The sequence below is a fragment of the Nicotiana tomentosiformis genome, chromosome 7 (assembly GCF_000390325.3).
Source record: "Nicotiana tomentosiformis chromosome 7, ASM39032v3, whole genome shotgun sequence".
Classification (NCBI taxonomy): Eukaryota; Viridiplantae; Streptophyta; class Magnoliopsida; order Solanales; family Solanaceae; genus Nicotiana; species Nicotiana tomentosiformis.
In genome coordinates this window covers 112,266,917-112,284,378 of record NC_090818.1, presented here as the reverse complement: position 1 = coordinate 112,284,378, position 17,462 = coordinate 112,266,917, and the positions used below count along the sequence as shown (strand labels likewise).

Sequence of the window (17,462 nt, the reverse complement as noted above, 5' to 3'; positions counted from 1 at the left end):
TATTCAAAGCAATGCGTTATAATATATATATATATATATATATATATATATATATATATATATATATATATATATATATATATATATATACACACACACACACTATACTATATATACATAGTATATAAGTCATATTCTATAATATACATCTTAAGATATATACATCTTAAGATATACTATATATATATATCTTAAGATATATATATATATAGTATAGTATATACTATATTATACTATATATACAGCTTAAGATATATAAAAAACAAAAGTATTTTAAAGAGATATTCAAAGCAATGCGTTATAATTTTATTATAGCATTAAAAAATTATGGCAATATCTTTCTCAGTCTTCATCCCCCTATGGAATGAGCACAACAAGGTGCTAATACCACCATTGAGAAGAAAAAGAAACTAATCAAGATGTGCCAAAATACAAGTTACATATTAATTTACATGGTATCTCTTACAAATTTCATAAATCTTTCAAGGTCCGGAGAAATTTCCGTTGGTGGTAGCGGAAAAGAAGCTTTGTCATCACCGCTTCCAGGCGAAGCATCATCCTCCGCAAGTTCAGCTAGCATTTCTTCGTAAGCTTCGTCTACCTCTGGTTGTGATTCAGCAAGTCCAAAATTTCTTCTTTCCGAACGAATCCAATCTCTGAAAAGCACTGATTTTTCCAAGCTCTCCCTCATAGACGCTCTATAATCACCGAGTTGAAGTCTTGCTTGACTGAAAGCACTCTCTAATGCCACTGTTGAAACTTGAATAGTTAAAATATCTCGGGCCATCCTTGAAAGAATCGGAAAGTGTTTTTCTTTGTCCTTCCACCATTCCAAAATATTAAAGGAGCCGTCGGGATGCACTTCCTTAATTCCCTGTGACAAATAAATTTCAAGCTCATTTAGTTGTGAAAAATCACTAGTACTAGAACCTTGAGAACCCCTGAACCCCGCCCAAGCACTAAGTGCTCTTACTCCCACAGTTCTTTTAGATGGTTGAGAACTAGAAGAAGAAGGAGTTGGAACATTTGGTCTAGCATGATCTAATGCAACTTGATAAGCATTATAAATTATTTGAACATTTATTTTAATTGAGGCTATTTCGTCCGGAAGTTTAGACAACTCCTCATCTTCAAGTACTAAACCATTATAAACAGTTTCATACCAAAATTGAGGACCTCCTAATTTCATAGTAGGATTTAATAATGCAGCAACACCATAAATAGGGGGAATAGGAAAAAAATATTTTTTAAACTTTTTTCTCATAGAATCAATAGCAAGTTGATAAATTTCTCCACCCTCTGAAAAATGATCAAACAAATTTGCAAGTTCTGTAATATAAACAAAACAATTAGAAATAGTAGGATAATATTGCCCAAAAAAATCATTTGTAGTAATATGAAATTTTTTTAAAACATCTACAAGCATTTTAACATTAGCCCAATCCGCATTTGTAAGGTGCTCATCATCATCACTTACATGAGCATTAAACGTTGAGTTAATGGAGTTTCTATATTCATATGCAACAACTAAACTTTCATACATGTAATTCCATCTAGTTGGACAAGGTTTAGGAACCTTTCTTTCTCTTAGGCCAAATTCATCGCATCTTTTAAAATATTCTCTAAGTCTACTTCTACGGTTTGAATAAAAAAGCCAATTAAGAGCCATTTTAACCTTTTCAATTTCAACATTTAAAATTCGCATACTATCACCCACAATTAAATGGTAAATATGACAAATACATCTAACATGAAAAATGTTACTAAATGCAGGACTTAGTGTAGTGGTAAGCAAGGCTACAACGTTTGTGTTACTAGTAGCATTATCCATTGAAACTGATATTATTTTGTCATTAATGCAAAAATATCTACAAATATCCGTAATCGTGCTAGAAATAAACTGTCATGTGTGAGGTAAATTAATTATTCTATAAGTAATAATACGCTTTTGCATTATCCAATCCTCATTAGTCCAATGACTGGTAACAGTAAGGTAATCACAGTCATTATCACTTCTACCAATATCAGTTGTAATAGCAACACGACAATTTATATGAGTAAATAAATAGCGCAAATATTGTTCATATTCATGTTTATATTTATAAATATCGCTCTTTATGGTTGTGCGAGAAAAACCTTTATAAGTAGGATTATAAACTTTTCTAATATAATGCACAAAGTGGGGGTTAGAAGGAAAACTATAGGGTAAGCACATAACAGTAACCATTTTTGCCAATTCTTCCCGGTCTTTTTTTGGATCATAATATAAAATACCACCGGTAACAGTGTTAATTCCCGGTTGAAATTGATTTGAGCCGGTACTAAGGTCAGCCTGACTAGGTGCACTTGTCCCTTCGGCCAAAGCTTTCATACGAAAATATCTAGCTTTATCTTGAGGGTGTAGCAATATGTGTCTAGTCAAACTTCCCCTCCCCCCTCCCCCCGACTTCCAACATATTTAAAAACTAACTCTTTGCCATAAGTTTTACACTTAGCCCTATTTTTTTCTCTTAGTTGAGTAAGAAATGGCCAAACAATAGATGTTTCTGCCCGTTTAGAAGGTTGTCTAGAAAAAGTAGGGGCAGTAACATGAGGGTCACACGGGGCATCATTTGGATTATTATTAGTTGGGTTAACTTCAGGAGCAGGACTAGTGGGTGTATCATCATCCGGTTGCGTTTCATCAAAATCTATTTCTTCATCATCATTTTCATCAATAGTTGGATTACCATAAAGAGCATTCATATATTCATGGTTTAATTGTTCACCGGGTGCAATATTATGGCAAAATTGACTCTCGATAAATTATAATAAACTATTATCGCTATCAAAAATAGGAGGTGTAGGACGGGTAACAGATTTGGGTCGGGGAGCTGGGGGAAGTGGAGGAGGAACAGATTGGCCACTAGATTGACCACTCTTGGATTTTTCCTTATTTTTACTAAATATTTTTTTAAGAAATAAGCCATCTTAATTAATCAAGCAAAGTAAATAAAACAAACAAAACTATAATATTAAAACTTTAGATTTTGAACGAGTTTACCGAATTGACGAACAACTTATTGAAAATTAATTATCATTGAAGACTTGAAGAGTTCAATTCACCAACTTCACAATTTTGCACAAATTGTAATAATTAAGTAATCAATTATAGAAAAATATTAGAGAGAGATTGAGAGAGATTGATGATTTTGTGAGAAAAATGAAAGAATGAAGAGGTATTTATAGTTGAAAATAGGGAAAAAGTGTAATTATAAAAAGTTTGGGGTTAAAATAAAGTTTGGGAGGTTAAATGATTATTTTGGCAGATCAAACGTTTAGTTTTTAAATGGCCAAACGGTCAAAAAAAATTTAAATTATTCGTTGGGCTCGGATAGGCCCGTTTAAGACTGCTTGAACCGGCCCACTTCTCAGTCGGTCCCGGTCCCAAACGGTCCCGGTCTCGCGGGCCTCGCCTATAGGACCGGCCCACTACCCAACCCACCTCCCCACGGTCCCGGTCCTATCTCGTTAGGACCGTTTAGGCCCACTGCCCATTTGGACTTGCGGTCCTGGGCCGGTCTCGGTCCTAACCGGCCCACATGCCACCCTTATTCTCATCTAATTGGTATGCCATGTAATTAAAGCCCTTTTTTTAAATAATAAACATATTTAACTCATCAAAAAGAAATAAAGGTGATTTTTTAGACTTCCTCTCATTCAATGTTTCGATTATTTTATTATCTTGTTGTTGTTCTTACATTTTATATTATTTCTTTTCCATGGCTTCTCCATTTCTATATTTCTTTTCAACAACGTTATGAGTATGCTTTCTTAAGCCGATGGTCTATCGGACACAACCTCTTTACCTTTACACGATGGGGGTAATGTCTACGTACACACTATTCTACCCAGATCTCACTTGTGGGAGTTCGTTGAGTTTGTTGTTGTTGTATTCTCTCCTTAAAGCATAGACATTGTCCAGACAATTTAGTGATATTAATCTATATATTTTACACTTTATTACAATTTTTGTCTTATTTATTTTGTTGGACTTGTCTTTGTTGCAAATAGAAGGTTGTATTGGATTTCAAAAAAAGAAAATAAATAGTAATAAGTACATTGGTTAATTCCTCTGAATAGAAAAGGAATTCCTTTGTTATTTATACTGTGAATAAGTTAGAATCATAATTTAGAACGCTAGAGGTCACCAAATTACATGTAAGGTGCTTAACGTGAAAAATAAGAAGAAGAAAAAAAAAGATAAGAAAGAACATAAAGCAAATTTAACCAATATCGTGAAAAGGAAAATAAATGGAGAGTAACTAAATATGTTACATGAGGGCAAAATAAATATTGTTTTTCTAAAATAACTTGTTAAATGGCTAGACGTACCAAAAAAATATATTAACGGGCTAGATCACGATCTAAGGGTAATGTATGGGTCAAAATCCATCTTTAGTCGAAATGTTGTTAGTAAAACATTCCTGGGATGCCACGTATCGAAGTAATCCAATTACCAGCGAATATCGTGGTCGAAGAGTCATCCAAGAATGAAGTCGAGGAGTTGTCATCAAGGCCAAGGTCGAGCACCCTTGTCATCACCGCCGTGAAAGGCAATGACCTCGCCAAGGAACAAGCAACATCTACTTGCTGAAGAAGTTTGGCAAAACCCTTACAGGAGGGGCATTAATATGGTATTCACAGCTACCAGCCTGCTCCATAGAAACTTTTGAGGAAATGACCGACAAGTTTGTAACTACCCATATCGGAGCCAAAAAGCCGAAGCAAGAGTTAACGACATATTCGCTATCAAGCAATCCTTGAGAGAGGGACTAAATGACTTCCTCGCCCGATTCAACAAAATAAGGATGACTCTGCCGAGCGTATCCGAAGGGATGGCGGTTGCAACTTTCCAGAACGGGTTGAGTAGGGATGGTTCAAGAGCGACCAGAAAACTGTTGAGCCAATTGATAAAATATCCTCCAACCACTTGGGACGAAATTCATAATGCTTATTGTGCTGAGGTCCGAGCAGACGAGGACGACCTTAACGGACCAACTCACCGGCTAACCTCGGTATAAGCCGAATCCAGAAAAGAACGAAGATACAACACCATAAGGGATCACCCAGTTCTGCGACCCAACAGGGAACAACACCAACCATACGTCAAGGCGGCTGTCGTACCTCCTCCCTCCCCTCCCCCCCCCCCGCTATGAATAAGGTCTATCGCGGCCAAGGACTGAGATTCACCGGAACGAAAGAGGTATGCCCCCTTAATTATCTGCTCACAATTATTGTGTGTCACCTACAGAAATAGTCTACGCTCTTGAGAAACTCATAACAAAGGTGAAGTGGCCGCCGAGGATGAGATCAGACCCGAACACCAGAAAGTCCGACACCCTATGTGAGTTCCACCAGGAACGGGGGCACAAAATAGAAGATTGCATCGCCCTAAGACAAGAAGTCGTAAACATGTTGCAACAGGGAAATCTCAAAGAGTTGTTAAGCGACAAGGGAAGAACCAACTTCGCCAGAGGACGTGAACACTAAGGCCCGCCAAAGCCGCCATCACCAGCTCGCACTATCAACATGATCATCGGTGGCGGCGACGACGCCTCTGTCGATGACGTGAAGTTCACCACCACTCACAAGCTAAAGCGGTCTATCACCCGTGAACGACGCGACGAATTCGAAGAAAGTATTATCTTTGATGAGTCGGATGCCCGCGGTTTGACTTTTCCTCATAATGACCCCTCGTTATTACTTTACATATTTTAGATACCGATGTAAAACGCATCATGGTGGACGATGGAAGTGGGGCATGCATTATCCATCCCCGAGTCCTCATCTGAACCTGGGGACCAACTCCTCATCTATCTAGCCGTCTCCGAGGTTGCGGTAAGTGATAGCTTCACGAAAACTTAGACCTTATTTCCAATTCCACCCTATCTCGGTCGTCACAACCTTCGTCCTGAGGAGCATTTTGCATAAACCCGAACTATCGGGGAGGCTGGCCAAATAGGCTATCGAGCTAAGCGAGCATGATATCACATACTAGTCACGAACGGCGAGACTTCATCGCCTACGTCAGTGCAAAAATAATGCCTGAAGTCGAAAGGGAAGCCGTCCAAACTTCCCTCAAAACACAAGAACTTTGGGTCCTATATACCGATGGCGCATCCAACGCATCAGGGTCCGGACTGAGACTCGTACTCGAGGTCCCTACGGGCGAAGTGATTCGACAGTCTATAAGGTGCCCAGATATGACTAACAATGAGGCTGAGTATGAATTCGTAATTACAGGGTTGAGGTTAGCACTCAAGTATGGGGCGAAACGGTTGAAACTCCGATATGATTCTCAGCTCATAGTCAACCAAGTCACAGAGACTTTCCAGATCAAGGAACAAAGGTTACAAAAATACCAGACCGAAATCTGCAAGTTGTTACCTGAGTTCGATGAATGCCAATTTGATCAGATCCCACGGGCGCGGAATGCCAAAGCATACAACCTCGCCAAATTGGCCATAGCTACCAAAAACATCACGACCGAGGATAAAAGCGTAGTCCATCTTATCAACTCATCACTAGACCAAATCGAGGTAAGAACCATAAACTTAACTTGGGATTAGCGCAATCATATTATCGCATATTTGCAGGATGGCACTCTCCCAAGCGCCAAGAAAGAAGCCAAGAAACTAAGAATGCAAGCAGCCAGATACATGTTCCTTCATAGCGACCTATATAAGAGGACTTTTGGCGCTGGCAAAATGTTTGGGCTCGAACCAAGCCCAGCGCGTCGTCGATAAAATCCATGAAGGCCATTGCAGTGCTCACTCCGACAATCGAGCACTAGTCAGATGCCTCATACAAGCGGGATACTATTAGGCCACCATGAAAATAGACGACGCAGACTTCGTGAGAAAATGTGAACAGTGCCAAAAGTACGCCCCAATGATTCACCAAGTAGGCGAACACCTCCACTCAGTCACCTCCCCTTTGTAGTTCATCAAATGAGGAATGGACATAGTGGGCCCCATCCCAGCAAGGCGAGGTAATGTACGATTCCTTTTGGTTTTAACTGACTATTTCTCTAAATGAGTGGAAGCAGGAGCATTCGCCCAATTACGGGAATAAGAGGTAATCACCTTTATATGGAGAACATCATCTGCCGATTCGACCTACCCAAGGAGATCAACTGTGACAACTGACCCCAATTCACGGGAAAGAAAACCGCCGAGTTCTTCGAGAAATGGCATATTTATACTCTCAACCTCATATCATCCAGTAGGTAACGGACAAGAAGAATCCTCCAACAAGTACATACTAAACATCATGAAGAAAAAGCTCGAAGACGCCAAGGGATTGCAGCCGGAAATACTACCAGAAGTATTATGGGCCTAACGAACTACTCCGAAGACGAGCACAGAAGAGACGCACTACTCTTTGGTCTATATGACCGAGGCAGTCCGGTCGAGGTCGGAGAACCCAACCTAAGGTACTCCTACGAAAGTGGCACAAATAACGATAAGTCGTACTCTTTTTCCCTCAATTGAGTTTTGTCCCATTTGGATTTTCTCAAGGAGGTTTTTAACGAGGCGACGAAGGGAATACTTTGACTCGAAGTACGTAAGGGTAAGACCGTTGTTACTATTTCATTGCTCGACTTCTCAATACTCTCCAAGTCAAACAATGAAGGGACTAGGTAGACTAAGACTGGGACTGGAACACCAGCCAATACCCAAAATATGTAATTCTCTCTAAGTATGTAACCAAAGCAACAATGTCAAAGCAATAAGAAACTTACGTTTATCAGGACACTTTTTCATATTAAGGGTTATGTTTGACCTTGCTCGAACAACACCTACTGGTCCTCGGCAGCGACTTAACAAAAGGTTATGTTTGACACCATTCGAACAAATACCTACCCACCCTCGGCCACGATTTAACTAAAGTTTATGTTCGACCAAGCTCGAACAAAGACCTATCAGCCCTCGACCGCGATTTAATGAAAGGTTATGTTCGACTAAGCTCGAAGAAGCACCTACCGTCCCTCGGCCGCGATTTGACGAAAAGTTATGTTCGAACAAGCTCGAACAAACACCTACAAGCAGTCAAGCACTGCTGCAATTTAACGAAAGGTTAGGTTCGACTAAGCTCGAACAAACACCTACCATCCCTCGGCCGCGATTTAACGAAAGGTCATGTTCGACTAAGCTCGAACAAACACCTATCGGCCCTCGACCGCGATTTTACGAAAGGTTATGTTCGACCAAGCTCGAACAATCACCTACCGGCCCTCGACTGCGATTTGACGAAAGGTTATGTTCGACTAAGCTCGAAAAAACACCTACCGACCCTCGGCCACATCTCAACAAAGAAACGCACGTGACCTATGAATATTCGGCTCAAATGCCACAACCAGCTAAAAGACAACAACAATAAGAAGGACAAAAGCGAAGCGAGCAAACAATAGAAGCAAAAAACATATAAATACAGAAAATAAACCACAGGAGGGAAAAAGATGCAAGGAACAATTTGATAATACTTAAACTGTTTACATAGGCCCCTGAAGATGCCGGCGAAAATACAAAAAGTCAAAAAGAAAACTACTGGTCGCTGCCATCATGACCTTCAGTGCCCTCGCCAACTCGATCTTCAATGGCGCCACCACCTTAACCACTGATACCCTCACCATCTCAATCCCCCTCGTCATCGCCACATTTGCCCTCAGGATAAGCGATATCTACCAGGCGTTCTCCTCAAGCCAGTCTACACCCTCGTCCCCATCCTCCTCAGGCATAGCGGGATCATATCCACAAGCGACTCAAGCTTCACGATCCTTAACACGAATATCTTCGAGGGCAGCCTCAGAAACGGGCCATGCCGCATGCAAATCTCAAAAAATATCTAACTGGGCCTCGCCATGAATCCATTCCTCATATAACTCCTGAGGTACATTAGGAAAATCTGAAATACGGGAAGAGGATGGCTGTGCAAGTAATTGGGCCTTCTCGGCCTCCAAAGCAGCCACTCAATCATGAAGAATATAGTTATTTTTCTCCAGCACTCCTCTCCTCTCCTCAAGTCGATCCTCATTTGCTCTCGCTGTTGATTGATAGTTTCCCCGCTCGGCTCGAAGAGTCCTATTTGCCAATTCAAACATCTCAGTCTTCCTCCGAGCATCCAAACGAGAGGACTCCACCTTCTTGAGCTCTTTTTGCTTCTCGGCGATTTCGCTCTTGAGGGCCTCCAACTGAAGTCGGTACTCTTCTAACTGCCCCTTGCGACTCGACCACTTGAGCTTGAAGGTCACTGCATTGGGCCTCCATGCCCCTACTGACCTCAAGATCTTCTTCCCTACTCCTCAAAGTCCCCTCAAGGACGCTACATTTCTCGATGGACTTCACCAACTTATCATCTTTCTCTTTCAACTCTCCCCGAAGGGCCTGCATATCGCTACCTTCGCGAAATCGCCTGCGGAGATCTCGATACGTGCCACGATACTAAAAATACTTATCTTTCAATTTCACAAAGATTTCTTTATGCCTCTTCTCCCTCCGAGCACTCTCGTTCTCCAAAATCACCATCTGTAATCATAAAAAGGAAAGAAAAGAAAGAAGTTAGAACCGAAGACGCCTTGAAAAATAAAAAAATAGAGAAGAGGTCGAAGCACAAACACTCACCCTAAGAGCAAGGCCAACAATGCTCCTCGACAAAGCACCATCATCTATTTCTTTGAGGGTCTTACCCTCTATCTCGGAACAGAGAGGGCCGAGGTTAAGGACTACATCCTCGGTGTTCTTCAACAGGTCACGATCCATGGGGATCACAATAGTCCTCGTAGACCCCTCCAACCTTATCTCAAACTGGGTAAGTCCTTCCTCCATCATCCTCTGGTCGTCCGCATCAACGTCAAAACCTGACTCATCGCCCTCCTCAGGGAAGAATTTTCCCCTCTCGTTAACAGGCAAGGAGGTATATGCGACCGTCCGAGAAGTCGATGCCTCCTCTCGCCGCGAAGTGTCAAGAACATCAGCAGCCGTCTCTCCGGTCTCCATCACCGCAGAGGGAAGAGACATATCCACATCGGCTCCTACCGACCTCAGAGCCTCAGAACTCGGCTCGACATCATCGCCCACGACAATAGTCATTGTCTCACGCAACAAAACGTCCCCTTCCGTCATATCAACAGCTCAGATGACTCCACACCGGCATCCACGAACCTCCTCTTTTGAGGTTGAAGATCTACATCACCAGGCAAAAGCTCACTGTCCTAGTAAATGAGAGAATATAGAGGAGCGGCCGAGGTCTCCATGGCCGCAGTGGAAATAGAGTCGAGCGCGACAACAGAGGGAACTAGAACAAAGGTAGGATCAGCCGCGGTCGAAACATGGGCAAAAACTGAGGACGTAGTAGCCTTCCTCTTCTGGAACGAGGGTGCGGGAGCTCTCAACCTCCTCGTAGACCCCCTGGCCGAAGCTAAGGAAAAACATGAAAAGAGAAAATCAGCGAAGGAAAAAAAAAGTTAAGACGCTGATGGTAAGAAGTAAATTACTAGTCGAAGGGAGAGCGAGCCCGAACTTCTTGAAAAAACTCGGCCATTCACGAATCCCTATTATGTGAGGAAGGAGCCGATAGACCCAATCAGAAATATGAGCGTCCAAAGGAGGAGGCGAGGTCTTGGAAGTAAAAGAAGAAGGCGAGAAGTCAAAATTCAAGACCAAACACGAGGGAGAGACCAAAGGACTTACGAGTATAGTTCCAAGCCTCAGGAAAGCCGTCGACGTTGGTCACGACGTCCTCGGTTATGACGTAAAATAAGTTGAACCAGAATTGATGACTGGCCTTGTCGTCCATATTCACCACCAGGCATTTGCCCCCTCAGTGGTGAAGGTTCAACATCGTTCCCCTATAAAAGCTAGGAGCGAATAGATGAATTAAATGTCGCAGTGTCAATTCGACCCCGGCCAATGCAGCAAACTTGGTAAGCATCTCTTATGGCTTTATAGACGTACGACGCGAGCTGAGCAGGGAAAACGCCGTAGTGATGACATAACTCCTCCACCAGCGGAAGGAGGGGGAAAGAATAGCCGACCTGGAAGGGGTAGGCGTAGAGGGTGCAATACCTAGGACGGTGGACCTGTACCGTATACCACTCGGCCCAGATCAACTCGATATGATTGGGAAGGCTGAATTTAGCTTTGAACTCCACCAATTTTTTCACCGTCATCACTGACCGAACAAATCCAGGTTCGGCCTCTGGTGATTTGGTGAAATCTGATCTGGAATCAGGGTTGCGTGGGATTATCTCCTCCACCGACCGAAAGGTTCCATCCTCAATAGTGGCAGGAACACTCTCCTCATAAGAGGGGAACACCACTGCCAAGGGAGCAACACGACTCCCCTCACCAGCCTCAGAAGGTACGTTAGACGTGATTTAATGTAAAATACGAGAATAACAAGCAAGAGGGAATGAGGAACAATGTAAGTCGCTGAAATAGAGAATAGAAAGGATTCTGCAAATAAGATGAAGGAGAAGCTACTGCTTAATGAGAAGAAATAGTTTGGAAAAAGTTTCAAAATCGACAAACCTTCCCATATTTATAAGGTTTGAGAGGCACCAGAATCGAAATGGCGGGTCATGATTGGCACGGAGATCGAAACGACAGAGCCAATGAAGGGTCGCACCTAAATCGATACAACGCGTCGGGAAACAACGTCATTATGACGCATGATGCCATGACGTCATTTTTCCTTTTGGACCAGATGGCTCTAACAGACTTCGCGGAAAATTCAAAATATGCGGACCTCAGAAGGCCACGTGGCACTGTCTCCACGACCACGACCTCAGCCAACTCTATAGAATTGTATCATAAATGACATTGTCCGCTCACCGACCTCGTCCGTGGAAACGACCTCGATAAACGGAAGGACTAGATGTATGAGTCAAAATCCATCTTTAGTTGAAGTGGTGTTAGTAAAACATTCCTGGGACGCCACATATCGAAGTAATCCAATTATCAGCGAAGGTCGTGGTCGAAGAGTCAGTCAAGAATGAAGTCGAGGAGTTGTCATCAAGGCCAAGGTAGAGCACCCTTGATAGAGTTATAACGGCTAGTTTCGAGATAGGACACAAAGATAATATTCTAGTGGATATTCTTGGCACTTGTAATGTTAGGGTTTTTAGGAACATGTTCCCTATAAATAGAAAGAGACACAATGATAGGTGACATGTGAGATTCATTTGTAAAATACACTTTGACTTTAGAGAGAGAATAATATCTTATTGCAAGCATACAAACTTAGCTTTTTCACTAAGATTTTTGTCTACACTTTTCCACCGGATCCGAGAATAACTCAGATATTCAAAGGATTGTCCATCACTCATCATTGTCAGAAAGAACATTCACTAATTCCATCATTTCTTGGGTGACTCGTTCGTTCTATTTACTTGAATGTCATTTATTACCATTCATCAATATTAAATGCTACATTATTTCCTTTGACTTCTTAAATATTGTTGTGTCCTGCCGCTACTATTAAAATATTCTTACGTAGTATTTATTGCACTTCTGGGAGCTTCATCTTTGGGATATTATTTTTAACTAAGATTAACCCTTATTTATATAAATTTAATTAGTTGAACGAAAATCTATATTTTATGGTCAAACAGGTAGGAGACATTTATAGTTGAAAGTTTGACGGACAATTCTAGTTTTTAAAAGAAAGTTAGAGGGAGCAATAATTATCACTTCTCAATTTCTCATTATTATCTTTCTTCTTTCTTGCATATACTTATATCAGCCTAAAATGAAATATTTATTACTAAGAATTTAAATTAAAAAATGAACAATTTCTAGATTTATACAAAACAGTATATCCCGGTGTTATGTCAAAAGCTAATAATAAAATCAAAATTTACAAAAATTCTTTTACAATATTCACATGGAGTATAATATAAAATCTATCTCCATTCTGCATAATCTAATGCAATTTCACCTTTTTCTTTTTTCACCAAAAAAGCAATTTCACTAAATTACTAATTATATAGCACAAATGAAATACTACGAATATAATAACAATCTATGATAAATATCTGATGTTCATCAAGGAAAAGACTTACTCATACTCTCATGTAAACTATAGCAAAGACTTAATTAATATAATGTTCGTTGGCATAAAAAGGTTTTTTGCTATCTCAGTATTTTCCCACCTTAGGTATGCGACTGCAATGAGAAATAATAAACAACAATAACTAACACAAAATTACCGTGAAATGGGATGTTGCACCAGACATCAACAACGGTATATTGAGAATTTAGTTAAGAATAACAGAAAAAGGAAAAGGAAAAAGAGTGGATAAAAGAAAAGCAGAAACTATTCTCAGGTGCTCACAAAGGAGCTCCTATTTTGCTTTTCAGTGCACAATTTCACCTCAGACCATGCAAGATTATAATTTGCAACTATGGAAAAGGAAAAAAAAAATCCATGCAGCCACGGGAATGTAAGCAGCAACCTCAGAAGTGTTACTTTAGTCTAAAATAGCAAACAGTTGACAATTTCACCATCTAGACCCTGTCAACTGAAACAAAGAAAGCTCGGTCAAGAAGAGCGAATAGAGACAAGGAAAGAGTAAAACATACTAGAAAAATTATTCATGGCAGCACAAGAAGAATCAAATATTAGAACATAGAAAAATCAGTTAAAATCACCTTCAAGCGAAAAGAAGCAGCTAGTAGGTGAAAACATCATACGGGAATAATGCATCAAGTAAAAGCAAACGGATGCTAACTTAAATTTAGAGAGACATAAACATCTTCTGAAAAAAAATGTTTAGCAAAGAGAAATGCCGTTGGATGTGAGGAACTACAAGAAAAGGATAGTCCCTACATAATACCGATTTACTTACATATTATTTGGGAATAAAAGATAGTTTGAGATATCAAGCACAAGTATCAAGCCCGGAACCAAGAGGGTTAGTAGAGAGTCCCATCACCACACAAAATATCATATGAAAGATCAGTCGCAAAACAAATATATCCCTATGAGAGTACTTGAACTCTATTATTCAGATATGACTTTGTATTATAGTTACTAATAGCATCTATAGGTTTTCTTTAACGATTGGTTCAAAATATTCCTTTTCTCCCCCCCTTCTCAGAAGTCATTTCTAGATCCGTCCTGCTCTTACATTAAAGGGTTAGAATAAAACAAAATAAAAAATCAAAGCACAATTTCGCACTTTGAAGGTCTTAGAACACCATAGAATTTTGTTAGCTTCTTATCCTCTTTATGAACTGTGTACAAGTTATTCTTCCTGTGTTGCTTACAATAACGAGCCCTGCTACTTGACTAATTCTTGGCCATCTCAGGCTTTTTGGTAAGTAGACTATGCAGCTCGTAGACCATGCCAATGTGAGGCATAATTGTCATTTTGTTGTATGATATGCATATTTTGTAAGGGATGGAGATACAGAACCCTAATATACTGATAACAAATATATTTTGCAGGCCGCGTGACATTTGAAACATTGAAAGGTACTTTATCCATGAGAAGAGAGGATATAGAGCACTCTTAAGTCTCGCTGGCTTCCAATCGTAAGAGCACATAATATTACACTCTGTTTGACACGGATCCAGATAAGAGCTATCTGTTTTTGCTATCCTTGTATATCATATTAAGAGATCAGATTACAGAGCATTACTCTAGCACAGTTCGAAGGTTAACAGCGCATGTCAAACTAACAAAGTGCTGCACAACATAGTAATATAGCTCCTCAGCCAAGTCCTGCTTGCTTAGCGCCTATAGGATGGCACCTTGAAGCATCACCTAATATGCTGAGGATAATACATAATGTAGCTAGTTGCTCATATTCACATCAAATGTATTAAATTGCTTCTATAGTATGCTACTAGCCTCAACTTCTAGTTCTGGTTCTTCGAGAAAATTGACATAAGATAACAGTTCAATTAACAACAACCTTGTCTTTCAAACTGAACTAAAAATGCTGAGCTTTTTCGAGAAACCGGTGATTTTCATTTATAATGTTGAAAATACTCTACTCCTAAAAGAAGCAGCAGAATTTGACAGATAGAGTTTCCATTGTTGCCCTCGCTTCTGAAGACAATGTTCATTCACTATCCATCTAATTCTTTATCTTTTTTTTTTTTGTGTGTGTGTGTGTGTGTTAATGATCACATCTTAGAACAATATAGCACTAAAGATCTCAACACATGGAACATGATTCCTTACAATTTGGAAATCAATGAGTCTTGTTATTAGCTTCAAAAGAAAAGCTACTGCTGTAGGAAAAGTCAAATTTATCTAAGAGCTTGAGGCTGATGTAGATTATTTGTGATGGTGTATTCTCCTAATACAAATACATATTAGCTATTTAGAACAAGTAAACAATATCCTAAAATTCCTAATGTTCATCCAAAAGCTAAACACGATAATTCAACTCAAGTATCTCTAATGTAGTATTCAAATAAAACACCATCTAAACAAGAAAAGAAGAGCATAGATGCAAATGAACTACTTCCTTAGTTCCAATTTGTTTGGCACTATTTCCTTTGCTTTACTAATATGTTAAAAAAAAAGAATGCCATATTTCTATATTTGGAGATAATTAACTTGAAACTTCCATTTTAACCTAAACGAGATGCTTGTTATAGCATGTTGAAGACTATAAAGTTTTAAAAACCTTCACTACAAGTTTTGAAGCCTTCATTTCTTTCTTAAATTTCGTGTTTAGTCAAACTATACCAGAATTAAAAGACAAAAAGGGAGTGAATCAATATAAAACCTTGTAGAGCCAGCATTCATATTCCTCCTCAGAATCCTCCCCTCGTTACCCGATTCACTCGATTCAATCAACTCTCTCAACCCCAAATTCCCAGTTTTCTCCTCTACCTGAGTCTCCTCTTCTTCTTTTTCTTCTTCTTTCTTCTTCATAAGCTTAACATTGACTCTCTCAAAGTAATTCCCATAAATGTATTCAGGACTATATCCATTTTCCTCATCAAAGAGCATGATATGACCATGCCACTCCCAAACCCGATAATCCGACCCGGTATCCTCGTGAAACCCAATACATATGTGGTGTTCACCAATAGCAACAGCCTGACCAGAATTCGGTTTTAGTGTATCAATTTTGCCAGTAAGAATTGTGCGGATTATGTGTTTTTCAACTTTAGATTCTTCTTTGGCGAGTTGCGATTTGGAAGAGGATGAGGACTCGTTGTTGTTATCGTCGTCGGATTCTTGATCTTCGTCGGAGAAGGAGAAAGGGAGAGTGTTAAAGAGGAGATCTTCGAGGGATTGTGATGGTGGGTTTGAAGGAGGAGGGCGAATTTGGAGTCGGTTCATTAGGGATTGAAGGAGGAGGTTGTCGAAGTTTGGGGTGGTGGCGTTGTAGGAATTCATGGTGGTTGATGGCGGTGGAGTGGTGGTGATTGGATTTGAAGGGTTTAGGAGAGGTTTTGGGGTTTATGTATGGGGAGCCAAAGAGGAGAAAGAGAAGCTATTTCAGTTTTATCCTACTAAAGTTTATTACAAGTAATAATAGAGGTATTAGTAGAAATTTATATAAGAAAATTAACTTGAAAATATCTCACGTTATACCTGATTTAATGTAATTTAATATTGAACTAGTTATAGAGGGATTCTAACACTAAATGTTTAATAAAAATGGGATATACTGTATATGTGTTGTAGATACTTTATTTTTCTTTTCAAAGAGAATGCGTCTATTTCAAAATCAAGGGAATAAAATTTCAGCAATATTTTTTGTAACACGCGAAAAAATGTTAAATCGTTGAAGTGCAAGCTATCAGAATTATAAAGATTTTTGACTATAAAGACTAAATTGACTAAGCTATCAGAATTAGTTTCTATTAGATATGAGCAATAGAGATCACCCGGTTCCTAGCTAAGAGGTAACGAATAAAGTTGACAACATTACCATTTTCATGAGATAGAGACCCTCCGGACTACGTCACATAAACCACATTAAAATTATCAATCTGTACGGTAAATGGACTGTCGCCCCAAGTTCTTATAGTGATTAGTGAGATGAACCACATTCTCAAAAGTCCTAGTTTTTGGCATCTCTAACCGCACTAATTTCAGTTTGATTAACTCATTTAACCTACTTCAGTGTGCTTAGCGTATGTTGATAATTACTTCTTATTTTTGATCTGCACATTGGTGTCTAGTAAGCCGTTAGCTAGTTTTTGTCCTACAATACCATGCCGATTTTCAGAAATCACAACCGCATCACTTACCAATGAAAACTTTATTTCTTCCTTGCCATTTCTCTCCTCTCAGTTGCTTTTGAATTTTGTTTAACCTTTGTATGATTAACGAAGGATGTCAAGATTTGCTTTGGACGATAAAAATTGTTTTTGATTTTACACAAATGTGATCGTAACATAAATGATTAATAATAACTCTAAAAACTGATTTTCTTTTTCTTACA

General features: G+C 39.6%; 1 protein-coding gene across 2 annotated transcripts; it reads right to left on the bottom strand.

Moving 5' to 3' along the window:
• Window positions 1–13,266: 13,266 nt before the first annotated feature.
• Window positions 13,267–16,526, bottom strand: LOC104113090 (uncharacterized). 2 transcript variants are annotated; one of them, XM_009623183.4, is made up of 2 exons: window positions 15,789–16,526; window positions 13,267–13,564 (listed from the first exon to the last, which is right to left on the bottom strand). In XM_009623183.4, the coding sequence occupies exons 1-2, from the start codon at window positions 16,406–16,408 to the stop codon at window positions 13,561–13,563; spliced, it is 624 nt and encodes a 207-aa protein (XP_009621478.1). In that variant the 5' UTR covers window positions 16,409–16,526; the 3' UTR covers window positions 13,267–13,560. The 2 variants fall into 2 exon arrangements, with proteins under 2 accessions (XP_009621478.1, XP_009621477.1); XM_009623182.4 differs by having other exon boundaries at window positions 13,391–13,557.
• Between the last annotated feature and the right edge of the window lie 936 nt (window positions 16,527–17,462).